At 40.8% G+C, this 26,418-nt stretch overlaps 1 protein-coding gene and 1 long non-coding RNA gene across 7 annotated transcripts in view; one reads left to right on the top strand and one right to left on the bottom strand.

Annotated features, from left to right (window-relative positions):
* LOC101961693 (F-box/WD repeat-containing protein 12) overlaps nt 1–26,418 on the top strand; it is a 35,746-nt gene that overhangs the window by 6,099 nt on the left and 3,229 nt on the right. For all 4 annotated transcript variants that reach the window (XM_013365642.4, XM_078030645.1, XM_005341228.5 and 1 more), the window contains exons 3-6: nt 2,016–2,167; nt 2,754–2,869; nt 15,322–15,531; nt 25,039–25,197. In XM_013365642.4, coding sequence (XP_013221096.2) covers nt 2,016–2,167; nt 2,754–2,869; nt 15,322–15,531; nt 25,039–25,197 — 637 coding nt within the window. The remainder of the gene's footprint in view (nt 1–2,015; nt 2,168–2,753; nt 2,870–15,321; nt 15,532–25,038; nt 25,198–26,418) is intronic.
* LOC110597125 (uncharacterized) overlaps nt 3,465–26,418 on the bottom strand; it is a 73,674-nt gene continuing 50,720 nt past the window's right edge. The window contains exons 3-6 of one of the 3 annotated variants that reach the window (XR_013429982.1): nt 16,433–16,626; nt 14,342–14,567; nt 5,197–5,344; nt 3,465–4,533 (exon numbers count right to left, since the gene is read on the bottom strand). This is a non-coding gene — a long non-coding RNA (uncharacterized LOC110597125). Of the gene's footprint in view, nt 4,534–4,628; nt 5,345–14,341; nt 14,568–16,432; nt 16,627–26,418 lie in introns of all 3 variants that reach the window. The other 2 variants (XR_005727537.2, XR_013429981.1) reach the window with 2 other exon arrangements.

Raw genomic sequence — 26,418 nt, 5'->3', positions numbered from 1 at the left:
AAAAAATCTTTGAAATGGCGTGGGGATATAGATCAGTGGTAGAGTTCCCCTGGGTTCAGTCCCCAGTACCACAAGAAAAAAAAAAAAATCACCTCACCACTTAACTTCCACAGTGTCATTTGTTCCTATGTTGTGCCTTCCAGGTTCTTCATAAAAGTTTTTCTGCTGTCTGTAGGCCAAATCACAAGTAGATTTTAAACTACTATTCCATAGTGTTCGTCTTGATTTTAGTGTAAAATTATCTCTTGTGATTGTTTTTGTTTTTCATTTTGTAAAGTCTCCTTTTTTAAAAACGTTGGCAGCTTGTTCATGTGAGCCAACCTTTATGCAGGCCACACACCAAAATCTGGGCCTTCTTCCCCCCTAGGCCGAGAGTGTCACTTGTGAAAAGGCGAGAGATTCAGCAGCACAGTGGGTCTTCATCCAGTGTCTGGCACAGAGCCTGACACACAGGTGCCCAGCGAGTCGGGGGGCGGGATAGTAGACACACTTTGTGTAGTACCAGTACTTACTCAGACCATAGGGCTGTGAAACAGGGATTTCCCAGCTGACCTCATTCTCCCCCTCTTGAGATGTAGTGCTGGACTTGGAGCCAGGAGATGCCACATCGGCTCTGGTATAACCTGAGCACTGAAAACCTCCATCCATAAGGCCTCCTCTCTCCAGCACTCAACTTCCATCACATCATAAGCTGCTCCTTTCTTCTGGAACTTAATTTGTGACAATAACAGTGAAAAGGAGGCAGGGAGGAAATGTTTTATGTTCTACTGGAATTAAGTTACTAATTCAAACATTGTTGTTATAAGTTGAGATTTAAATTTTGATCCCAAGGCAGCCACTAAAAAGTATCAAATATATGAAAATGGTAAGAGAAAGGATGAGGGAGTTATAATAGTATACTAGAAGGTAGCATCAAAGAAGGCAGTAGTTGGGGAATAGAGGGGAAAAAGGCATAAGACACAGAAAATAAAATGGCAGAATGACATTTATCTCCCATCTTATTAGTAACTGTATGAAATGTGTTACACACTCCATTAAAATGGCAAAGATTGACAGAATAGATTTTAAAAAGTGATCCATCTGTATGTTATCTATGTGAGACACAATTTATTCTGTGTGCTTGGAATAGCATGTGCCTCACATATGCTAGGCAAGTTCTCTACCACTGAGCCACATTCTCAGCCCTGAGATATACTTTAAATTCAAAGATACAAGTAAGTGATAATGAAACAATGGAAAAAGATGTGCCTGACAAATAGTGACCAAGAAAGCGCTGAATGGTTGTGCTAGTAGCGTCATTCAAAGATTTTAAGACAAAAAAAGTGTTACTAAGAGTCAAAGGGTGTTTTATAATAATAAATGGGTCCATCTGTCAAGAAAATATGACATTTATATGTGTCCCTAACAACAGAGCAACAAATACTTGCAGGTGCTGACGGATTAAAGGGAGAAATAGGCTATTCAATAATAAGAGTTTGAGGCTCTTGAATCCCAGTTTTTTAACCTCTTGCTTCTGTGTCGTCACATGTAGAATGAGGATATCATGCCTCACTGGGTTGACTGGATACATAAAAAGACACTTTCTCTTTGACACACCTATAAGATTCATTCAGTTTTATCTTTTTTTTTTTTTTTTTTTGGTACTAGGGATTGAACTCAGGGGTGCTCAACCACTGAGCCACATCTCCAGCCCTATTTTGTATTTTATTTAGAGACAGAGTCTCACTGAGTTGCTTAGTGCCTCGCCTTTGGTGAGGCTGGCTTTAAACTCTTGATCCTTAGTCTCCCGAACCACTGGGATTACAGGCATGCACCACCACGCCTGGCCTCATTCAGTGTTATCTTTGTCCTGTTTTATAGGAGAGGAAATCAAGATGTAGGTCAGCAACATTAATTGTCCAAGGTTTCAAAACCAGTAAATAACAGAGCCAGGATCCAGAGCTCAACTACAAAATAAAACTCCAGAATCCATGCCTGCTGTATTCTGTCTGCCTAGAATTTGCATCTGTTTTTAGGCAGCTGTGTTTGAGGCGTTGGTCCTGCCCCACGGTCCTGGGCACACAGACATGGAAACAGTACTACCTCTGCCGGTCCGAGTTGGAGTTCCGAATGGAGACTGGGCGGCCAGAGAAGGACTTCATTTGCAAAGCAGTTTTTGGACACACGGGTATGAGGGGCAGAATGTAGCAGATATGTCCATTCATACTGCTCACCTTCCCTGGTCAAGTCTTTTGTACAGGGGATTAAACTCAGGGGTGCTTAACCACCTAGCCACATCCCCAGCTCTTTTAAATTTTGAGACAGGATCTTGCTAAGTTGCTGAGGCTGTTGTTGAACTTGACTCCTTCTGCTTCAAGCTGCTGGAATTTGAGGTATATGCCATGACGCCCTGCCCTGGGCAAGTCTTATGGAATTTGGCATTGCAGTGAGTGGCCTAAAAAAGTGTCAGTTCATGAGTACCTATCTTGCTGGGTTCCATATCATTTGTGGTATGTCACAATAACCCTGTGAGGAAAAGAATCATCACATTTCAGAGTAGACAGAAACAAAAACTAATGGAAAAGGGAGTAGTTCAAGATCATATGACTGGTGGGTGATGGTCAGTCCCTAATTATTACTGTAAAGTGCTAGTGCTTTTCTATTTTATTGTCCCCTGAGTGCCCATTGTGTTCCCAAGAGAGAGAGAGGTGGCATTCCTGCCAGCCTTTCCACTGCGTGCTCAGATCCCAGGCCATCTCTGTGTTCTCTTACAGGAGAGATAAATAAGCTGGCTTACATCTCAACCAACGAGCACCAGTTTGACAGAAAGAAGTCTGTGGTTTGCACTGTGTCCTCAGACTGCACTGTCCGTGCCTGGGACTTGCATGAGGTGAGCTGGTCCCTAGGAAGGGAAGGCAGGGAAGAAATCGAACCTTTGTGTTACTTTGGTCTTTGTAATGCCTTTGTCTTTATGATCTTTCTTAATTATTTTGCAAAACTTTTTTTTTTGCACTGGTTTCTTTACCATACAGCTACATTCATAATCTTTTTTATTATTTGTTTCAAGACAGGGTTTCCTAAGTTGTTGAGGTGGCCTTTAATTTGAGATCCTCTTCCCTCACTCAGCCTCCTGAGTCGCTGGGAGAGGGAGCCCCCTTTTGCTGATAAGAAATATGAGCACAGTTTGGCTCAGTCACAGTGCCAGGTCATACTGGTAATAAGCGTGGGGTGGAGCATGTTTGAAATTTGAATGTCACTTAGGTGGCACAGTTTTGCTTTCTTGGGGTGCTGCCTTGTGAAGACAGAATTGACCAACAGTACTTGGGATGGCGGCTGTTGTAGTGTTCCAATGTTTGCATGCATCATCAGAATTTGATCTGAAATCTCTCTGTCATATGATCCTCCACACTGCACTGATGCTGGCCCACTGGGATGTTTTACCAAGACAGTAAGAGCTTTCAGTCACAGCTTTGTGCAAGCTTGGGTGGCTTAACATTTTAAACTTTATTAGCATATACAGTTCAAAAGTTCTCAGTTTTTAGTTCTGGGGCTGTAGCTCAGTGGTAGAGTGCTCACATGTGTGAGGCACTGGGTTCAATCCTCAGCACCACATAAAAATAAGCAAATAAAGATATTGTGTTTATCCTCAACTAAAAAAAAATCTCAGTTTTCATATCCTTTTTTCTCATTACAGCAGCCAAATAGGCATTCATTGTTATCCTGACTTCACAGAAATATAAACTGAAGACTGAAGGAGGGACTGTGTCCCTGAATCTTGAACCACATGGTATCCTACATAGCCAGGAGTTCTGCCAAGGGCCACATGTGGATAGAACACAACCTCCTGTAATAGATTTTTCTTTAAAATTATAGATTATTTCACTCACGATTCTCCTGTCTCAGCCTCCTCAGCCACTGGGATTATAGGCGTGTGCCACCATGCTTGGCTGAAATGCAAATTTCATATAATTTTTTCCATGATTTTTGGTGCGTTGCAGTTGTACATAATGGTGGAAATCGTTGTTATATATTCATACATGCACACAACAATATAATTTGACATTTTCTATTTTTTTAAATTTTTTTTTAGTTGTAGATGGACAGAATGAATTTATTTTCTTTATTTTTATGTGGTGCTGGGGATCGAACTCAATGCCTCATGCATGCTAGGCAAGCGCTCTACCACTAAGATAGAACCCCAGCCCCTAATTTGATCATTTTCATTCCTCAGTAATTCTCCTTTCTAATTTCATATAATTTTCATGTGATATGAATTACTATTTTTGTTTTTTTAACCAAAATATAAAAAATTCATATAATACACAAATCAGCAGTGGTCTGAATTTGTCTGAATTGGTTTGCCAAACCCCATGTTAATGTGTGCGGTTGTTTCCAGTGTGGCTGGCTGCAGGGTGCTCGAGGGTCTTCATGCTCCTCTGCCTTGCTTCCCAACCACAGGACCTTTCTTGAGGAAATCCTGACACAGCCCTGTGCAGTACGACACCAAAATGGTCCTGGCTACTCAGAAGGTTGAGGCCGGAGGATCACAAGAGCCTGTTAAAAGTCCAAATTTGGATTTATGAAAACACTCTTAAGTCCAAATTCAAATCAAGAGAGCTTTATTTACCTGGCCAGGGACTGTCACTCACCCGTAGAGATTGAAGCTCTGTGGGAGAACAGTAGCTTCCTGGCCTATGTCCTGGGAACCTAAAGATGAACCACAACTCGGGGGCTTTCCTTAGCATCATGCAAGGAAGCCAATTACAGAAGCTAGGAAAAAAGCGGTCAGCTTTGCAACTCGGTTAGCCACATCTTGGGTCCGAGCAGGTATTAGACAAGTCGTATCCTGAGTTGAGCAGGGGTTGGCAGGGGCAAGAGTCTATTTCAAAGTCATGTAGACCCACGAGGGCACTCCAACCCAGGATGCAGCTTACCACAACCACTGCTGCATCCTGAGTAGGGTACAACTTGTGGGGTACAATATACAGAAAACAATATATAATAAGAAAACAGTTTTCATTTCAGTTTCTCAAAAACAGCTCTTGTAACAGTGTTTTATAGAAGGCAGTAAAATGGAGTCGTAGGCCTTCCTATGTCAGTTCTTGATTTATAATTGTCTTACCTCACTTATCAAAATCATATCTATAATCTCTCTCTCTCTCTATATATATATATATATTTTTTTTTTTTTTTACTAATTTATAACCTATAACTTACACTGTTACTGATTTTATTGATTAATTTACACCACAACGCTGTGAGTTCACCATCCTGGACAACACAAGAAGACCTTGATTCCAAAAGATAAAATTTCTTCCCAGTCATCTTTGATTGCAAACTTCATTTTGAGTTCTTTTCCTGAAATCTGAAAAAAAAAAGGAGAACAATACTATAAGAATAAAGCTGAAAGATTGAATTCACTATGGAAATTTTGTCTCGCTTATGATATTTTACAGCCTTTTCAGAAGGCCTCTCTGAGAGCTTCTCTTCTGTCCACATTTTTACCTGTTCTTGAGTCAAGTTGACTCACTCATATTTTGCTAGAAAATGGCCATTTCTTCTAAAATTTCAAATGTGGAATTTATCTAAATCTGTTCCTTATTGGCTCTGATTTTCTCATCGCCTTTCTGGTTGCGGCCCAGTCCTTTCCCATTCTTACTAGTGTGTCGGTGTTTTTATAAATCCTGTAGGATTCAGTTTGCCAATAATTTATTTAAAACTTTTTGTATCTATAGTTATTAAAAATGTTTTTCATTTTAAATTTACTGAGAAGTAGTGTGCATATTTATGGGAAAATGCAATTTTAAAAATTTGACAGTATATGTACATGTGGGGTATAGTGTACACCGTGTAAAATGATCAAATCAGAGTAGTTAGTATTTCCATCTCCTCAAACATTTTTTTTTTTTTTTTGGTGCTGGGAACCTCCTGTGAGGTATATAAACTGTTGTATGCTGCAGTTGTCCTATTGTGCTCTAGAACGTTAGGACTATTCCTACTATATTAACCATATATTGGTAACCTCTCATCTAACATCTCTCTCCTCTTGCCCTTCCCTCTTTTATGAGATCAACATTTTTAGCTTCCATAAAGTGATAACATGTAATATTTTTCTTTCTGTACCAGGCTTATTTCCCATAACCCAGTTCAATCCAAATTTCCACAAATGACAGGAGTTCATCCTTTTTATAACTAAACAATATTCCACATGTGTACAAATACCACATTTTAATCCATTCATCCATCAGTGGCTACCTTGGTTGATTGCCTATCTTAGGTATTATGGAGAGTTCTATAGCCAGGTGTGGTGGCACATGCCTGTAATCTCAGTGACTTGGGAGGCTGAGGCAGGAGGATTGTGAGTTTAAAGCTAGCTTCAGTAATTTAGGGAGGTCCTAACCACTCAGCAAGACCCTGTCTCAAAATAAAATACAAAAAGGGCTGGGGGTGTGGCTCAGTGGTTAAGCACCCCTGGGTTCAATCTCTGGTATCAAAACAACAACAAAGAGTACTGTAATAATCAAAAAGTGCAGGTATCTCTGAAATAATGATTTCATTTCCTTTATATATGTACCTAGAAATGGTGTTGGATCATGGTTGTTCTCTTTCTAGTTTTTTTTTTTAAGTAACCTTCATACTGTTTTTCATAGTGACCATATTAATTCACTTTCCTAACAGTGTGTGAGAATTCCCCTTTCTCCACATTGTCATCAACATTTGTTATTTTTTGCCTTTTTGTTTGTTTATAGCCATTTGTGGACTAGGGTGAGATGATATCTCATTGTGGTTTTTGTTGGGTACTGTGGATTGAACCCAGGGATGCTCTACCATGAGCTACATCCCAGCCCTTTTATTTTTTATTTTGAGATAAGGTCTTGCTAAGGTGCTGAGGGCTTCGCCTGCCAAGTTGATGAAGCTGTGCTTGAACTTGCTCTCCTCCTGCCTCAGCCTTTCAGACCACAGGGATGACAGGCGTGTGCCATTGTGTCTGACTCGTTGTGTTTTTAATTTCTCTTTCCCTTAGGTTTGTGATATTGAACATATTTTCATATACTTATGGCCATTTCTTTTTCTTTCTTTCATTACTTCATTACAGTTATACATAAGAGTTGGGTTCATTTTGACAAATACATGCATGGAATTTGATTTACTTCATTTCACTCCCAATTTGTCTTTTCTAGAAATGTTTATTCACATATTTTGCCCATTTTAAAAATCAAAGTATTTGTTCTTTTGCTGTTGAGTTCCTTGTGTGTCCTGGATTACTCTCTCATTGAATGAATACTTGACAGATTTTTCCCATTCTGCAGGCATGTTGTCACTTCTGCTCACAATTTTCTTTGGTGCTGAACCTTCTTAGTTTGAAAGAAGCCCATTTGCCTTGTTTTGCTTTTGTTGTCTTTGCTTTTGAGGTGTTATGCAAAAAACCTTTGCCTATATTAATGTTTCGAAGTGTTTCCTCCTGTTTTCTCATAGTAATTTCATTGTTTTAGGTCTTATATGTAAGACTTTGATCCATTTTGAGTTGATTTTTGAGAGGAAGAGATTTGATTTCATTTTTTTGCATATATAGATCCAGATTTCCAAACACCATTTGTTGTTGATGAGACTTTTTCTCCAGTTTCTTGCCATCTTTGTTGAAAATGAATTGGGTATAAATAAATAAATTGTGTTATTTTCTGAATTTTCTATTGTGTTCAATTGATGTGTTTATTGTGAGGTATGTTTTGAATTGACATATTGTTACACTTTTAGATTCTAGATTTGTCTTGCTAAGGATTGCTTTATTTACTCATGGTCTTTAGTGATTCTATGTAAATTTAATGTTTTTTTTTCCTTCTGTTTCTGTGAAGAATATCATTGGTATACTGATGGGGATTACATCATATTTATAAATCACTTTGGGTAGTTTAGACATATTAACTATCAATTCTTCCAGTCTGTGAACATGGGATGTCTTTTTTTGTGTGTGTGTGTGTGTCTTAATTTCTTTAGTGATTTATAATTTTTATTATAGAGACCTTTCACTTTTTTGATTAAATTTATTCCAACATAAATTTATTGTTTTTGAATCTATTGTGAATGAGACTGCTTTCTTTCTTTCTTTTTATTTTGAAACACTTTTACTTTCCGCTGTGAAAAGCGCAGTTCTACTTACTACACTCTGGGGTCATAAAATTTGAAGAATTATTTACTATATTATGATTATTTCAGCCAGAGGGTGAAAGCCTTCTGTCAATTTATCTGCTATCCAACTGTTCAAAGTTGTAATTAATTAGGAGAATGTAGGGAAAATACATTTCAAAGATATATCTAGTCATTAAGTCGTTCAGCATGCCTTATAATTTTCCCATTTCTATAGCAGCTGCCAAATTCATGTCTGCCTACAAATTGGGGAACAGAAGAAATCATAGAGGAGTATTAAAAAAACTGTCATTAAGCTGAAAAGAATATCTGACATTTGCAGATTTGTTGTATAAAAGAACTTCTATAATACTCTTGGATGTCTACGATGCTCTTGGAGTGTTGAAAGGCATTGGCTTCTCAGAACTTGTTGCACTTTGTTTCTGGAGGACCTGGGGGAGAGAGAACACATCGCCCTCATCTTCCTTAGAGCACTTGAGTTCAAAATCTGTCTTACATCTGGCATGACAAACACCAACTAAGTGAGACTGCTTCCTTGATTTCTTTTTCAACAAATTTGTTATTGGTGTATAAAAATGCTTTTTGAGGGGCTGGGGTTGTGGCTTAGTGGTAGAGCTCTTGCCTTGTGCACGTGAGGCACTGGGTTCGATCCTCAGCACCACATTAAAAAAATGAATAAATAAAATAAAGGTGTCCATCTACAACTAATTTTTTTAAAAAATGCTTTTTTGTATGTTAATTTTATATCCTGTATCTTCACTGAATTTGCTTATCGCTTCTTTTTTGGCAGGAGTGGTCTTTAGGTTTTTCTGGGTATAAAATCATATCATCCTTGCCTTGTTCCAGATGTTAGAGGATACACTTTCAGCTTTTCCCTCTTCAGTATGATGTTGGCTATGAGTTTGTTATATATAACTTTTATTGTGTTGTGTTTCTTCTCTGCCTAATTTTTTGAGAATTTTTATCACGAAGCGACGTTAAATATCATCTCGTGATTTTTCTGCATCAGTTGAGATGATCATAAAGGTTTTGGTTCTTCATTCTGTTGATGTGATATATCATCTGTTATCTCTTATTGACTTGTGCATGTTGAACCATTCTTGCATTCCTGGGATAAATCACACTTGATCATGGTGTAAATCTTTTTTTGTTGTTATAAAGTCGCTGTGCTGGAGAGCAGTCAAACCCAGGGCCTTGTATATGGTGGGAAAGTATTCTACCCCTGAACTATATCCCCAACCCAAAGTCTTTTTTGGGACAGGGATCTCACTGTTGCCCAGGCTAGCCTTGAACTCATGATACTCCTGCCTCAGACTCTTGAATAATAGGGATTACAGGTGCATCCCACTGTGCATAATGTTTTTGATGTGCTCTTGAATTCGGTTTGCTTGTATTTTGTTGAGAATTTTTGCATGTGTGTTCATCAGTGAGAGCAGTTTGTAGTTTTCTTTGTGTGTGCGTCATTGTCTGCATTTGGAAAAAGGACCCTGTAGGTATTATTTGACACAGTTTCCTCTTTTTTGTTTATTTAAAATAGTTTGAGAAGAGTTGAAATAATCTTGACATGTCTGGTAGAATTCAGCAGTGAAGCCATCAGATCCTAGAGTTTTCTTTGATGGGAGACTTCCAGTTAATGCTTTAGTCTCACGTCTTATTAGAAATTGATTTGGATTTTCTGTTACTTCTTGATTGAATCTTGGTTGCTTGTATGTGTCCAGGAACTTATCCATTTCTTCTGGGTGTTTCAGTTTGGTAGTGTATAATTATTCATAGTAGAGTCCTAGGATCGCCTGTATTTTTTTAATCTTTTTATTATTATTATCTGTTGTTCTTAGATATACATGACAGCAGAGTGTATTTTGACATTGTACACACAAGGAGTACAACCCATCCCAGTTAGGATCCCATTTTTGTGGTTGTACATGATGTGGTCACAGTACACTAGTCATGTGCTCATTTATGAGCAAAAGAAAGTCACATCCAATTCATTCTACTGTCTTTCCTACTCTCTTCCCCTCTCCCTTCCCTTCACTCCCCTTTGTCTAATCCAGTGAACTTCCTTTCTTCCCCTCCCCACCCTACCTTGTGTGGGTTAGTGTCCACATATCATAGAGAACATTCGGCCTTTGGTTTTTTGGGACTGGCTTATTTCACTTGACATGGTAGTCTCCAGTTGCATCTGTTTACCAGAAAATGTCATAGTTTTACTCTTCTTTATGATTGCTTGTATTTCTGTGGTATTAGTTGTAACATCTTTTCTTTTATCTCTAATTTTATTTGAGTTTTCTTCTTTTTAGCCAGCCAAGGGCATCAATTTTATCTTCAAAAATCAGATTTTCATTTTGTTGATCTCTTTTGTTTTAAAAAGTCCTTATTTTGAGCCAGATATGGTGGCCCAACCCTACCTCAGTGACTTGGGAGGCTGAGGCAAGAGCATCACAAGTTCAAGGCTGGCCTTAGCAATTTAGCAAGGCCCTAAGCAACTTAGTAAGAACCCATCTCAAAATAGAAAGTAAAAAGTGCTGGGGATGTACTCAGTGGTAGAGCAACCCTGTGTTCAACCCACAGTACAAAAAAACCCAAAACAACAACAACAACAACCAAAAAAAACCTCTTGATTTTGTTTATTTCTGTTCTCATTGTTAGTTTTTCTTTCCTTCTATTTTAGGTTAGGCTTTTCTTCTTTTTTCTAGGCTCCTGAGGTATATCATTAGGTTATTGGAAATCTTTCTAGTTTTTTCCCTAACATGTAACACTCTAATCCTTATTTTGCTGTATTCCACATAGTTTGATGGGTTGTATTTCCATGTGTTTCAAGAAATTTTTTATTTTCTTTTTAGTTTCTTCAGCATCTCGTTGGTTGCTCACGACCATATGTTTGTGTATTTTCCATTGCTGTTGTTGACTTCCAGTCTTGTTTGGGTCAGAGAAGATGCATGATGTGATTTCACTGTTATAGGTATTGAAGCTTGGTTGTGGACTGCTGTTTGGTCTCTCCAGGAGAGTGTTCCATGTGCTGCTGAGAATGCATTCTACAGTTAGTGGCTGAAATGTTTTGTAAATCATGTTAGGTTCATTAGCTCCATGGCATATAGTTCAACTCTGATGTATCTTTGTTGATTTTTTGTCTGATGATACATTCATTAATGAAAATGGGGTGTTGATGCTCTCAAATATTATTGTTCTGGAGTATCTCCCTAATTAGATGGTCTGTTGTTGGGTTTGTATATACTTACAATTTTTGTATCCTCTCGTGAATTGCCCTATCTCAAAATCTTTGACTTAGAAGTTTCTTTTATCTGATATGAGTATAGTACCTACTTGCTTTTGGTTTCCATGAGTGTGGAATATTCTTCCATGCTTTCACTTTTTGGTCTACATGTGTCTTTTCTGGTGATTGTAAAGCTACGTTTGGGTCTTCTTTTCTTTTTTTATTCATTCAACCAGTCTGTATCTTCTTATTGGAGAAGTTAGTCCATTTATATTCAAGGTTATTGACAAGTTGTTTATTGTTTTTTGATTATTTTGTGTATTCTTTTTTCCTCTCTGGCTCTCTGATTTATCCTATGGTTTGGTGGTTTCTGTAGTGATAAAGTTTGATTTTTTTCTTGTGTGTGTGTCTGTTTTACCAGTGAGAGTTCCTTCATTTCTTTATTTTCTTTTCTTTTGCAACCCAGAACCTCATGCATGCTAGTTAAGTACTCTTACCACTGAGCTACATCTCTAGTCCATTTTAAAAATTGATTCTGAAATAGGATCTTACTTTTAAGTTGTCCATGCTGCCTCAAATTGAAGATTTTTTTAGCTCTAAGATTTCTATTTCATTCTTTTTTATGATTTTTATCTGTTGAATTTCTCATTCAGATCATAAATTGTTTTCCTCTTCTTATTATCTATTGTATCTCGAGGAGTTTCCTTAGAATTGTTACTTTGAATTCCTTTTCAGGCAATCAAATAAGAAGATTTCCTTTACACTGGGGTCAGTTTCTGGAGAATTTTGTGCTTCTTATGTCTGTATGTTGATGTCTGTGCATCTGGTGTAATAGTTGCCTCTTCCAATTTTATGAAGAAACTTTCATAGGGAAAGACTTTGGTATGTAGCTAAGGTGTAAAATGTCAGGTAGGTGCACTGGCTTTGATTTTGCCCAGAATTGTAGCTTCCTTGTCATTTCTTTAGCCATCCGTAATTAGCATCACATCTAAGAGTACCTCAGCAGTCTAGACTGCAGGTGTTTTGGAAATAGTGGTAGAACTTTGGAATGGACCCAGGCTATCAAAGATGCATGACCACAGTTGAAGAGTGATGATGATGGTGGATATGACATCGAGGGACACAGGCTGTGGAGAGGCTTGTCCTCAGTCTTTGTAGAGGTGTGTGCCAGTGGTACTGGGGTTCCTGGCAGGAGCAACCATGCTGCTGGGGCCCTGTGGCCCCTACAGCAGGATGGACTGTAGCAGTGACTCCATTTCCAAGGTGACATCCTGTTTTAAGTTAAGCTCTGGAGGTTGGAGTGGGATTGCCCATATGCATTTCTTTTCTGGAGCAAAGCAGTCACATGGGTAGCTCCCCACACCAGTTTCAAAGACTATGAGCACTAAGAAATTCTCTCGTCATTAGAACTGCCAGCCTGTGCCTTCCTGCTTATCTTCTGGCAATGTGGAGACCCCTGGCCAGGGAGCTGCGTCATAGTTACCGTGTGCTTTGTCTCTGTGTGCTGCCATCCTGAACCTTTATCAAATTTTAAAATTATTTGTTTATTTGTAAAATTCATAACTGTTATTTTGAAAAAAATTAAAAGCATAACAGAGTTTTGCGGTCATCTTACCCATAGATGATAGAAATGAAGATGCCACATATGTTGCAGTTACATATAGTAAAGGTCAAAATTCTAAAAGCGGGGTTGGGGGTGGCTCACTGGTAGTGTACTTGCCTAGAATGTGTGAGGCTCTGGGTTCCATCCTGAGCACCTTACAAAAACACCTAAAATGTTTGTTTTAATTTTTACTGTTTGGTGCTGGAGATTGAACCCAGGGGCCACTGAGGCACATCCCCAGTCCTTTTTATTTTTTGAGACAGGGTCTCCCTGAATTGTTTAGGACTTGGCTAAATTGCTGAGGCTAGCTTTGAATTTGTGATCGTCCTACCTCAGCCTCCTGAGTCACTGGGATTACAGGCATGCACCACCATGCCTAGCTCAAAAGGTTTGTTTTAAAAACCAGTCATGTCCCATTCATGTTTCCCTGGAGGAAAGGGTATTCCCAAAGGAATTATCTGTTGAATTTTGGGGGCAGGTGATTTATCATTTTTTCTCTACACAGGTTTAAATTTCCTGTCCTGAAACAAGTACATTTTGTTTAGGCCAACAGTTATTGTTTATATTACTTTTTTTTTTTTTAAATTTATAGACAGGGTCTCACTGAGTTGTTTAGTATTTCACTTTTGCTGAGGCTGGCTTTGAACTCATGATCCTCTTGCCTCAGCCTCCCAAGCCGCTGAGATTACAGACAGGTGCCACCACATCAGGCTATATTACCATAATTATTAATGTACATGATCTTCATGGTTGAATCATGAGGTAACACTGACATTATCATTTTTATCCTCTTCCTCCCCTTTTACTATCCCTGAAGTTAGACATTTTTTTTACTTGCTTAATTTTTCTATGTACTTAACAATGTTCAGCTCCATATTTTTAACCAGTCATCTGCATTCATTTTTGATGGTTTCCCATGCTGTTTTATTCTCTTCACCTCTGAAAAATTGTAGGGTTAAACTTCTCTCCTCCTAGAATCACAGTTTTCAGTACCAGCGGAAGCATCCATCTGCCCTGGGGCACCGAGTCCTCCTGTCTCACAAGTTGGGCCCCCCCTTGTGAGGCCCTGGAGTTGGAGATTGCAGGCAGGAGTCGACCAGCATATTCCTCATTCTGTTTCAGTGGGTGGTGTTTTTCGGTTTGGAAACAGAAAGGGGAGTTACAGTGCTTTTTCCCCTCTTAATACCACAAATGAAAATTTGTAAAAATTCTGTATTTCTCTCTGAATCGCCTGTCACCCGTCCCTGTTATATTACCTGTTTAGTCAACAGAAGTTAAATGACAGAGGGGAAAGAAAAAGCTGATGGAGGAGTTCTAGGATATCATGATTGGAAAAAAAGTCATGATAAATCATTATGAAGAAGAGAGATCAATAATGACTCAAAATTGGGAAGAAACCTCACCATTTAGGCCTGGGAAGCCTGGGGCAGCAGTTGGGTAGATCCACTCTGACACCCTGTGTCAGTGCTTTGTGGCAACAGGTTGTCCTGCTTCTCTGTTCCAATTTGCAAAATCCCAGGAGAGACCTTGGAGGACTCGGCTCAGGGCAGTGGTCTGCCTGTGAATCGGTGGACTGGATGGGGACAGGCCTGGCGGGGGCAGCCTGTGGCTGCACTGCCAGGGCGCATCCTAGAGAAGGAGGCAGCATTCAGCAGGGCAGCAGCCATCCGTGCAGCATAACCTATTCACGTTAGTTTGTCAGTAAAACTGGGCTGCCATGAGACTTGAGTGAGAAAGCACACATGAAAAGTCTTTGTCAGCTGGAGAATTGAAATGTTGTGCTCCATGTGTGTACGATGAACTGAAATGCATTCTGCTATCATGTACAGCTAAGTACAACAAATAAAAGATAAAAATATATATTAAAAAAAGAATAAAGAAAAGTCTTTGTCAATTGAGAGTGCAGCTGCATGCAGCCTGTGTGTGTGTGTGTGTGTGTGTGTGTGTGTGTGTGTGGGGTGTGTGTGTGTGTGTGTGTGTGTGTGTGTGTGGTGTGTCAGTGTTGCCTCTGGCTTCCCTATCTAGTCTGCATCTTCTTTTTCCTCGAGCTCTGGGTAACCGTTTGGAAGTGCCTAAAGCGTCATGCCATCGTGAAACTCTCCCTCTTGTGCTCCTAATGGATGCTACCCAGCCTCCAGGAGGTCTAAGTGTCCCTCGTAGGTCCTGCTCTTTGTCCATCTAGGACATGGGTCTCTATTACTGCTCTCCTTATAGTGCAGTAAGTGGGATCACATCCTCTTCACCTGTGTGCCTATGTGTACTGTGAAGCCTGGCAGGACAGGCACAGGAAAATGTATGCTGGTTGACTGTAGGAGAATAATAACTGTTTATGAAATAAATGGATGCATATGTCAGTTGTTAATATTAATTTTGTTGTTGCCAGGGCACGGAGATCTGGTCCAGCCCTCTGCAGCCTGCTCCTCTGGTGAATTTGGTGACCTATCCTCAGCTGCAGCTGGTTGCTACTGTGGACCAGCAGGGATTGATCAAAGTGTGGAAAGCAGAGACTGGGTGGGAGTGGGCCTCCTTCTGCCTGCCTACCTCCTGCTCTGCAGTGGAGGCCTGTGACCATCCAGAGGGTTCTTTTCTGCTGGTGAGTGACCTGGCTCTCAGGAGCCTTTGCAGGGCCTACCTCCTCCCAAAATCTAAATACTGGCATCATGGCTTCCATGATTGGTGGAGTCTTGAGCCAGACCCTCTCCTTGGCAGACCTATTTGGTAATACCAGTGATCTAAAATAAGGAGTGAATAGTTAATAGATGAGGATTAAGGAGATGGCAGAAGTCAAAGTGATGAGCCTATCATTTGGGACTCTTTTTGCTATGGAACCTTAGTCTAGGCAGCCAAGAGATTGAGCAGACCTTTGATAGCATAGGGACAAACGTTGGAGTGTGGGGCCACCATGTATGGATTAGGTAGGATTTGCAAGTGTTACAACCCAAAGGTAAGCAGAATTTAGCACTCTGGTTACTCATCTGGAGCACATGAGAATAATTTCTCGATAATGTTAATAGTGTCCCACAGCTCACATTGTTTCCAAATATAGTGTTCAGTACACACTTAAAACTAGGCACATGAAGAGATGAGGTCACATGAGCTAGAACTGGCACTAGAAACAGCACACAATATAGAGTGAGTCACAGGGCTTCAGACACCTGAAGTTGTTGTTCAGGGAGATAAATATTAACAGAAAACAAAAATTTTCTAAATCTGTTATTTTAGTTATTTAAAAAATAAAATGTAACATATTTAGAAAAGAACTAGATTTAATGGAAATTCTAGAAGAATTCATTAACAAAGATTAAGAACCCAGTGGTTGGATATAAAAGCAGGGGACATGCCTGAGTCACACTGACTTCCTCATCTTTAACTGGACATTCCAGTGTATCATTCACAGCCCTGTTGTGCTAGGGCAATGAGAAGATGGCCCAGGGTCCAAAGAAAACTCCTGGGGTTGAGATGTTAGGGTGTAAGGTTTACTGAGAAAAGCTTACAGGGAAGATCCAGTGGTAATAAGCTTCTCCAGAAAGTCCAGTGGTGACAGGTTGCACAGCTGCACTTCCATTTCACATAGCCAGTCTGTGCTTCACCAGAAAAGCACACCTACATTCTCCCATGATGCTTTGTTCAGTGACGGCAGCTGGTTCAAGCTCTTTCCATTCCACAGTGCTCAGATCCATGCCAGTGACTGCAGGGATGGGGTGTAAAAGTTAGGCTGAAGAAGTAGTCATATTATCAGTTTGCTTTGTTCTTTGCATGATCAGCATCTCAATGAGCAGCTATTCTGACGTGTGCAAGAAAGCAGTTCTTACAGATAACACTGGTTTGCCCTCTTTGTAACACACCATGAGAGAATCAGGGTCTTCTGAGATAGTATTCACTTGGACATTTGGTCCAGGCTTGTTCGCTGTGTCTGTCTGTCTGTCTGTCTCTGTCTCTGTCTCTGTCTCTCTCTCTCTTTTATTTATATATGACAGCAGAATGCATTACAATTCTTATTACACATATAGAACACAATTTTTCATATCTCTGTTTGTATTCAAAGTATATTCACACCAATTCATGTCTCATACGTGTACTTTGGATAATGATGTCCATCATATTCCACAATCATTTCTAACTCCATGCCCCCTCCCTTCCCCTCCCACCCCTCTGCCCTATCTAGAATAGTTCATCTATTCCTCCCACGTTCCCCCCTCCCTACTTGCTATGGGTCAGCCTCCTTATATGAGAGAAAACATTAGGCATTTGGTTTTTGGGGATTGGCTAACTTTGCTTAGTATTATATTCTCCAACTCCATCCATTTACCTGCAAATATCATGATTTTATTCTCTTTTATTGCTGAGTAATATTCCATTGTATATATATGCCACATTTTTTTTTTATCCTTCATCTATTGAAGGGCTTCTAGGTTGGTTCCACAGTTTAGCTATTGTGAATTGTGCTGCTGTAAACATTGATATGGCCGTGTCCCTGTAGTATGCTGTTTTTTAAGTCCTTTGGGTATAGACTGAGGAGTGGGATAACTGGGTCAAATGGTAGTTCCATTCCCATTTTCCAAGGAATCTCTATACTGTTTTCCATATTGGCTACTTCAATTTGCAGTCCCTCTAGCAGTGTATGAATGTACCTTTTTCCCCACATCCTCACCAACACTTATTGTTGTTTATCTAATAGCTGCCATTCTGACTGGAGTGAGATATCTTAGAGTAGTTTTGATTTGCATTTCTCTGATTGTTAGAGATGATGAACATTTTTTCATATGTTTGTTGATTGATTGAATATCCTCTTCTCAGAAGTGTCTGTTCAGGTCCTTGGCCCATTTGTTGATTGGATTTTTGTTTTGTTTTGTTTTGTTTTTTTGATGTTTAGCTTTTTGAGTTCTTTATAAACCCCAGAGATTAGTGCTTTACCTGATGTGTGAGGGGTAAAAATTTGCTCCCAAGATGTAGGCTCTCCATTCACCTCACAGATTGTTTCTTTTGCTGAGAAGAAACTTTTTAGTTTGAATCCATCCCATTTATTGATTCTTGTGCTATAGGAGTTTTATTAAGGAAGTTGGGGGCCTATCCCACATGATGAAGATTAGGGCTACTTTTTCTTCTATCAGACACAGAGTCTCTGATTTAATTCCTAGGTACTTGATCTACTTTTGAGTTTTGTGCATGGGAGAGATAGGGGTTTAATTTCATTTTGTTTCATATGGATTTCCAGTTTTCCCTGCACCATTTGATGAAGAGGCTACCTTTTCTCCAGTGTATGTTTTTGGCATCTTTGTCTAATATAAGATAATTGTAATTTTGTGGGTTAGTCTCTGTCTCCTCTATTCTGTACCATTGGTACCTGCCTGTTTTGGTGCCAATACCATGCTGTTTTTGTTCATATTGTTCTGTAGTATAGTTTAAGTTCTGGTATTGTGATGCCACCTGCTTCACTCTTCCTGCTAAGGATTGCTTTAGCTATTCTGGGTCTCTTATTTTTCCAGATGAATTTCATGATTGCTTTTTCTATTTCTATGAGGAATGCCATTGGGATTTTGATTGAAATTGCATTAAATCTGTATAGTGCTTTTGGTAGTATGGTCACTTTGATAATATTAATTCTGCTTATCCAAGAGCAAGGTAAATCTTTCCATCTTCTAAGGTCTTCTTTGATTTCTTTCTTTAGGGTTCTGTAATTTTCATTATATACAGCTTTCACCTCTTTTGTTGATTCCCAAGTATTTTATATATTTTTTTGAGGCTATTGTAAATGGGGTAGTTATCCTCATTTCCCTTTCAGAGGGTTTGTCACTGAAATGCCTTTGATTTATGAGTGTTGATTTTATATCCTGCTACTTTGCCAAATTCATTTACTAGTTCTAGAAGTTTTCTGGTGGAACTTTTTGGGTCTTCTAGGTATAGAATCATATTGTCAGCAAATAGTGCTAATTTGAGTTTTTCGTTTCCTATCTGTATCCCTTTAATTTCTTTTAATCTAATTGCTCTGGCCAGTGTTTTAAGAACTATGTTAAATAGAAGTGGTGAAAGAGAGCATCCCTGTCTTGTTCCAGTTTTTAGAGGGAATGCCTTCAGTTTTTTTCCATTTAGAATGATGTTGGCCTGGAGCTTAGCATAGACAGCTGTTATGATGTTGAGATATGTTCCTGTCATCCCTAATTTTTCTAGTGTTTTGAACATGAATTTTTCTAGTGTTTTTTAAAATGTTTCTTAGTTATGGATGGATACAGTACATTTATTTATTTATCTTTAGTGGTTCTGAGGAGCGAACCCAGGGCCGCACACATGCTAGGTGAGAGCTCTGCCATGAGCCACAACCCCAGCCCCTCAGGCTTGCTCTTAACTTTTCTTCTAACTTGGCTAGCTTCCTGGGAAAGGGGCAGTGTAGGGTCATGGTGTTTAGTATTACTGTGGTTTTGTTGTTGTTGATTAGTATTACAGTGTTGTTGTTGTTGTTTGTTAAGAGTGATGGATTCAGTTAAGGGCTAGACTGTAGCACCTCTCCAGTGAGGCCGTCACATGCAGTGGTGGCTGTGCCATTCAGAAAACATGAACACACTTCATGAGTTGCTCAGGAGCCTCTCAGGGAGTCAGTGGTCCTAGAGATGGGGGGCCTCTAAGACCACTGCATCTAGGGAGTGACTGAGCAGAAGGGGAGCTGCATCCTCCTACAGAGGTGACTGTGCTTATGCCTCAGATCTGACTTTGTCCTGAAGATGCCAGGTATGTTCTTAGCAGGAAGGCTTCTGTGGGTGTTGCTTCCAGGACCCAAGCACAACATGCAACTGGGGGCAGAGTCACAGGCTCAGGAACTATGAGCCTCCACTCCCAGAAGGGGCCCATGTGCAGTCAGCAGTTTTTGTTCTAAGGTATGACAAGCTTTGGTACCAAGGCCATGGGTAGCATAGGCCATTATGGGTGATCCAGTGTCTGGTAGAGGCCTAGGAGGAGGTTACTAAAGGCTGTGTGGTACAGAAATCCCTGGGGGCACTAATGAGGTGCTTATAATGTTGCAAAGTGGACAGTTTTTCCTCCCTTTCCCTCCTTTTTTCTTTAATTTTTCTTTCTTTTCTTTATACCAGGAATTGAATGCAGGGTATGCTTTGCCACTGAGGTATATCCCCAGTCCTTTTTTAACTTTTGAGATAGGGTCTTACTCAGTTGCTGAGGGTTTCACTAGGTTGCTGAGGCTGGCCTTTTAACTTGTGATTCTCTTGCCTCAGCCTCCTCAGCCATCGGAACCACAACACCTGTTTATGAACAGTTTCAAGAGCCTTTTGTTATGAAAGTTGTGAATACCACTATAAAGAGGCCCAAAGAAGGGGCTGGGGACGTGTCTCAAGCGCGCTCGCCTGGCATGCGTGCGGCCCCTGTTCGATCCTCAGCACCACATACAAAGGAAGATGTTGTGTCCGCCGAGAACTAAGAAAAAATAAATAAATGTTAAAATTCTCTCTCTCTCTCTCTCTCTCTCTCTCTCTCTGTCCCCCACCCCTCTCTCACTCTCTCTTTAAAAAAAAAAAAAGAGGCCCAAAGAAAATTTGTAAATGGGGAATATATGGTCTACAGTGAGACAGTGAGCAACAGCTTGCTGCACAAGAAGCACAATAAGCTAATATTATGGCACTGAACTTTTGCAAACACAAAGGATTTTGTTGATGGTCAGCAACAAGGATATAGGATGCAACCTCATCTGTCTTCCTGATTGGCCAGCAGCAAAGGATTTTAAGTGGTAATGTAAGGGGAAATAGAGGGTGCATTCGTTGAAACCAGGAAAATTTTGATGAAATAGTACGCAGCACACACTGATCCAGGTGGATCTGTCCTGCATTGTTGCAGGCATCCCTGGTTTTAACCTAGGTCTCTGAGGCTCTGTTCTTATTCCTCAGTGAAGAGTTGGTTCTCCCAGGCCCTCAAGATTATTTTTAGTGTGGGCTGGGGATGTTGCTCAGTGATAGAGCATTTTGCCTGGCAAGCATGAGGCCTTGGGTTCGATCCCTAGCACAGCCCCCCCAAAAAAACAATCAAAACCAAAATTATTAAGGTCCTAGGGGTCTGTGCCTGTGTCCTGAAAAAGAATTTGAATAGCATTTTTTTTTTTTTTTTTTTTGCAGTACTGGGGATTGAACCAGGGCCTCACACATGCTAAGCAAAGTTTTGTCCACTGAGCTACATTCCTACCTCCTTTGAACAGTTTTTTTTTTTTTTTTTGAGACAGGGTCTTGCTAAGTTGTTGAGGCTGACCTTGAACTTGTGATCCTCTTGCTTCAGCCTCCTGAGTCTCAGGTTATAGGCATGGGCCACTGTGCACAGCTCGAGCAGTTTTTAAGAATAGGAAGTTGCTGTTTTATGACTTAGCCTTAGTAGCACCTCAGAAGATCTAAAAGATATCAAGTTTTTTTCCTTTCACATTGTGGGTGTTGAGGAGGACTGGTGATTTTGTCATGGACCCATCTCTATTTTGAGTTTTTGTTTCCTTCCCTTGAATTTTCTTATTTCTTCTTTTTTCTTTCATGAATGCTTTAGGGAAGGGGGAGAGCTTCTCTATCCTGGTTATATTTGTAAGTAAATTACCCCCAAAGAATCCCAATTAAGTGTTGGGGGATCCCTGTAGCAGTGCTTACCTTACTGGCTTCGGAGGCCCTGAGCCTAAGCTAGGAATGAAGTAGGCCCTTATCACATTGGTGAACTGTGGACTGAGTGGAACCCCAAATCTGTTGGCCATTGTGTAGTTATCTAGCAGGGTGACTATGGTAAAGACAGGTAGGCGAAGCATTGTCACTGCTTTTAAAGAAGTTGATGCCTCTGGGTGACACAGGTGTTATTCCCAGTGTTATGGTTTGGATGTGAGTAACCCAATCCATGAATAAATCCATGAATAAATCCTCCTGATGGGATTAACTGAGTGGTGACTGAAGGTGGATAGAGTGCGGCTGAAGGAGGCAGGGGGCATTGAGGGTGTGCCTTTGGGACATATGTTTTATATCTGGCAAGTAGAGTCTTTCTCTGCTTCCTAATCATCATGTGAGCTGCTTCCCTCCTCCACACTCTTCCCTCTGCCACACTCTCCCCTCCGCCATACTTTTCTCTCTGCCACACTCTCACCTCCGCCATACTTTTCTCTCTGCCACACTCTCTCCTTCGCCACACTCTCCCCTCCGCCACACTTTTCTCTCTGCCACACTCTTCCCTCCGCCACACTCTCCCCTCCGCCACACTTTTCTCTCTGCCACACTCTTCCCTCCGCCACACTTTTCTCTCCGCCACACTCTTCCCTCCGCCACACTCTTCTCTCTGTCACAATCTTCCCTCTGCCACACTCTTCTCTCGGCCAGCCACACTCTTTTGCTGTGATGTTCTGTTTTACCTCAAGCCCTAAGGAATGGAGTCAGCTGTCTGTGGACTGAAATCTCTGAAACTGTGAGCTCCCAAATAAAGACAGTTATAAAGGAGGAACAGTTTATCAGGTCTATCACAGCAGTGAAAAAGCTGACTAAAACATCTAATAACCCAGAACATCAGAATCTTTGTTGGTGTGGAGACATTAGGCAACAGCAATAACTCAGGCATTTTATGGGATCCTGGTGAGCCACCTGCTTTCAGGAGTGAGGGCCTAAGTACATCACATGGTGACTGGTCTTTTTTACAACCACTGGACCCATATGTTGGTCAGGTTGTTAATCTCCCTGCTGAGTGCTCTGTAGAGTGGGAGCCACAGTCAGGTGGAAACACGGCCTCGGCCTCCTGAGTCTTTGGGATTACAGGCATGGACACTGTGCCCAGCCTGATGAGCAAATATTTTTAAAGATTAAGAACAGCATGGTATTGACATTAAATATGAAGAATGCTTATAATTATATTTATTTATAATTATATTTATATTAATTATATTAATATTTATTTATAATTATATTTATATTAATTGACATTAAATATGAAGATGCTTATAATTATATGTGTTTGTGTCTCCTATTCTATTCCACTAGGAAACACAAACACATATAATTATAAGCATCTGGTACTTGACAAAGGTACCAAAAATATATGTTGAAGAAAAGACAGCTTTTTTAACAAATGGTGCTGGGAAAACTAGATATCTATGTGTAGAAGAATAAAATTATATTCCTGTTTCTCACCCTGCACAAAAGTCAAATCAAAATGCATCCTAGACTTGGAATTGGACCAGAAACCTTGCAACCACTATAAGAAAACCTAGGGTCAACATTCCATCATGTGGGAGCAGACACCAGCTGCCTCACCAAGACCCCTAAAGCTCAAGAAATAAAGCCAAGACTGAATGGGATGCCTTTGAATCAAAAAGCTCTGCATAGCAAGGGGAATGACTGAGTGAAGAGTGAGCCTACAAAATGGGAAGAATTCTTTGCCAGCTATTCCTCTGACAGGGGATTAATACCCAGAATATATTAAGAACTCAAAAAATTCAATGCCAAAGAACAAATAATCTAGTCAACAAATGAGCAAAATAACCAAATTTCTCAAAAGAAGAAACACAAATGGCCAATAAATACACAAAAGAATCTCCAACATCTCTAGCCATAAGCAAAATGCAAATCAAAACTACACTAAGATTTCATCTCATTCCAGTGAGAATGGCATTTATCAAGAACACGAATAATAAATCCATGTGAAGGTGTAAGGGAGAAAGTACACTGACACGCTGTTGAGACTGCAGATTAGTAAACCACTCTGAAAAGTGTGGAGATTCCTCAAAAAATTAGGAATGGAACCACCAAATGACCCAGCTATCCCAGTTCTTGGTATATATCCAAAAGGTTTAAAGTCAGGATACAACAGTGACTCAGCCACATCTGTTTTTAGAAGCATAATTCACAGTAGCCAAGCTATGGAGTCAATCTAGGTGCCCTTCAATAGATGAATGGATTAGAAAAAATGTGGTATATATACACAATGGAGTATATACTCAGCCGGAAAGAAGAATGACACATTGTGGCATTTGCTAGTAAATGGATGGAACTGGAGATTACAATGCTAAGTGAAATAAGCCAGTCCCCAAAAGTCAAAGGTCAGATGTTGTCTCTAATATGCAAAAGCTAATCCAAATAGAGGGGGCACAAAACAAGAATTGACAGATCAGTGGAGTAGACCAAGAGGAATGAAGGGAAGGTAGGAGGGATAGGACAGGGAACAACAGCAGAATGAATCTGGCTTAACTTCCCCAAGTACATATGTGAATATGTCAGAGTGATTTTCACTCTCACGTACATCCACAAAACACTCAAAAAAAAATCAGTTAGTAAAGCGATCAGTAAAGTTGAGAGATGGGAACAAGGGGAGGGAGAAGGGGAGAGAAAGAGGAAGTCTAATAAAATCAAAGGTGGTATTTTATTATATCCAAATTTAAAAATCCATTAAAATATTATAAATTGGATGAAGAGAAATAGCTATTTTATGCAGGGAATTGGAGGAATATAGTTTGAGGGATTTTGAAAGCTGCATACTCTTTGGTCTAGTGGTTCCAGTTAGGGTCCTTCCCTGTCCCAGCACAGACACATAGTGTCCAGGTGTGTGCAGGAGTATTCTCTGCAGCAGTGATTGTTGAACAGTTTAAATTTCTATCAGTAGGACAGGAAATCAAAAGAAAAGGTCCACTAATGTGGAGATTCCAAGGAGTATTTTCAGTGTAAAACTAAAAGGCCGGTTGCAGCACAGCATGCCATTGTGACTGTGGATGCCTTTGCCAATGGGTAGAAAGGCACGAAAGGGTCGCATGCGAATCCTGAAGGGAGGTGAGCAGAAGCTTTGAAGTCTCTGTTGTTTGAATGTATTCATTTTTGTCTGTGTATTTATTTATTTTTGCCATCCTAGGGATGGAACCCAGGGCTACATGCATGCTAGGCAAGCACTCTACCACTGAGCTACACCCTAGTCCCATGAGTGTATTTGAAAAAATATTCTAAGGTGCAACCTCAAGTAAGTGGCACTTGCATCCTGTGGGGGCAGCAGTTAAACGGTGGTTTCCATTCTGGTGAGGACACGTCAGAACATGATGCTTCCTGCTGGGCTCAGGGCCTGGCCCCTCTCACACTCTGCTGGCCTTTTGGTTCTTTATCTGTTGCAGGTGGCTTGTGCTGAAGGGACTCTCTACACACTGACAGTGCCTCAGCTGCAGGTGGTCTCCAAAGTGACTTTGTTTCCCAGTCCCTTTGTGAGCCTCCTCTGCTCTCCTGACCGACAGTGGCTGTTTGCATCTGCACACAATTCAGACCTAGGCCCAAAGGTCAGTGCCAAGGGAACCCTTTCCTTGGGGGAGGCCTCGCCTTGTGAGAGGAAATAGAGGGTCTGGCCTCCGGAGTTGCATCCTGTGAGCTCAAGAGCTGCTTTGTGCTTAAGACCAAGCCCCGTGGCTGGCAGGAGTGAGCCCTGTTGCTCCCAGGAGCCACATTCTGTCCGCAGGGGGCTCTGTTCCCAGCAGTCTGCTTCTAGCAGAAGGGACACTTGGAAGTCCCTGGCCCCGGAGAGCGCTCTTTTCTGGCAGCCATGCTGCCTGTCAGCTAGAAGGAGCCGGCCTTGCTGGGGAGGCAGAAGTGTTCAGATGGAACAGGTTTGGGACCTTAGTGACAGACTGGAGGAAAACGTTCCAGAGCCTTTGGTGGTCTGAGAATAGTTTCAATGAGAGCATGAGTGAGGGGAGCATTTGGTGTCTGAAAAAGGAAATGGTGGGCATGTCTTCAGTGCTGCCTTCTTCCTGTGCCATAATGCTGAGTCCCAGTGACATGCATGCAGAAATGGCTTTCATTTGCCAGGCGATGAAGCACTTTTTTTGTTGTTTAGGGGATCAAACTCAGGGGCACTCTACCACTGAGCTATGTCCCTTGCGCTTTTTCTTTTTTGTTTCGAGATGAGGTCTTGCTGAGTGGCTGAGGGTGGCCTCAAACTTGTGATCCTCCTATCTCAGCCTCCTGAGTAGCTGGGATTACAGGCATGGGCCACTGTGCCCAACAAATAAAATACTTTTTGAGTGACAGGATTTGGACTGGGAAATTAGATCTTAGTAAAATATAGACAGTTGGTTATGGTCTTGTGGAGGAGGACAGAGAGAGAGCAAAAGTTGTTGCAGAGCAAGAAGTAGGGTGGGGAGCCTCAGGACCTAGAAGCCAGGGAGGTTAAGTGGTCAGAGAACAGACAGGTTCAAAGAGGGCATAGAGGGAACTACCAGGAACAGGCTGGGGTCTATGGGAGGCCTAAGGAGTCACTGAAGAGATATGCCAGGGAGACATGTGACATCAGCAAAACATGACAACAGCTGGTCACAAATAGAAATGCCATTTATGTGATGGATCTGTCACACCAACACCAATCTTAGTGGGAATGGCATATCAGGATGTTTCCAGCAGGGCCAGACATAAGCTGGGATTAATCTGAAACAGCTTGGTCCAGCCGGGTGTGGTGGCACGCACCTGTAATTCCAGTGGCTCAGGAGGCTGAGACGGGAGAATTG

The sequence above is a fragment of the Ictidomys tridecemlineatus genome, chromosome 13, assembly GCF_052094955.1.
Source record: "Ictidomys tridecemlineatus isolate mIctTri1 chromosome 13, mIctTri1.hap1, whole genome shotgun sequence".
Lineage (NCBI taxonomy): Eukaryota > Metazoa > Chordata > Mammalia > Rodentia > Sciuridae > Ictidomys > Ictidomys tridecemlineatus.
Note: the sequence above shows the minus strand (reverse complement) of the source record. Positions and strands in the feature narration are given on the sequence as shown.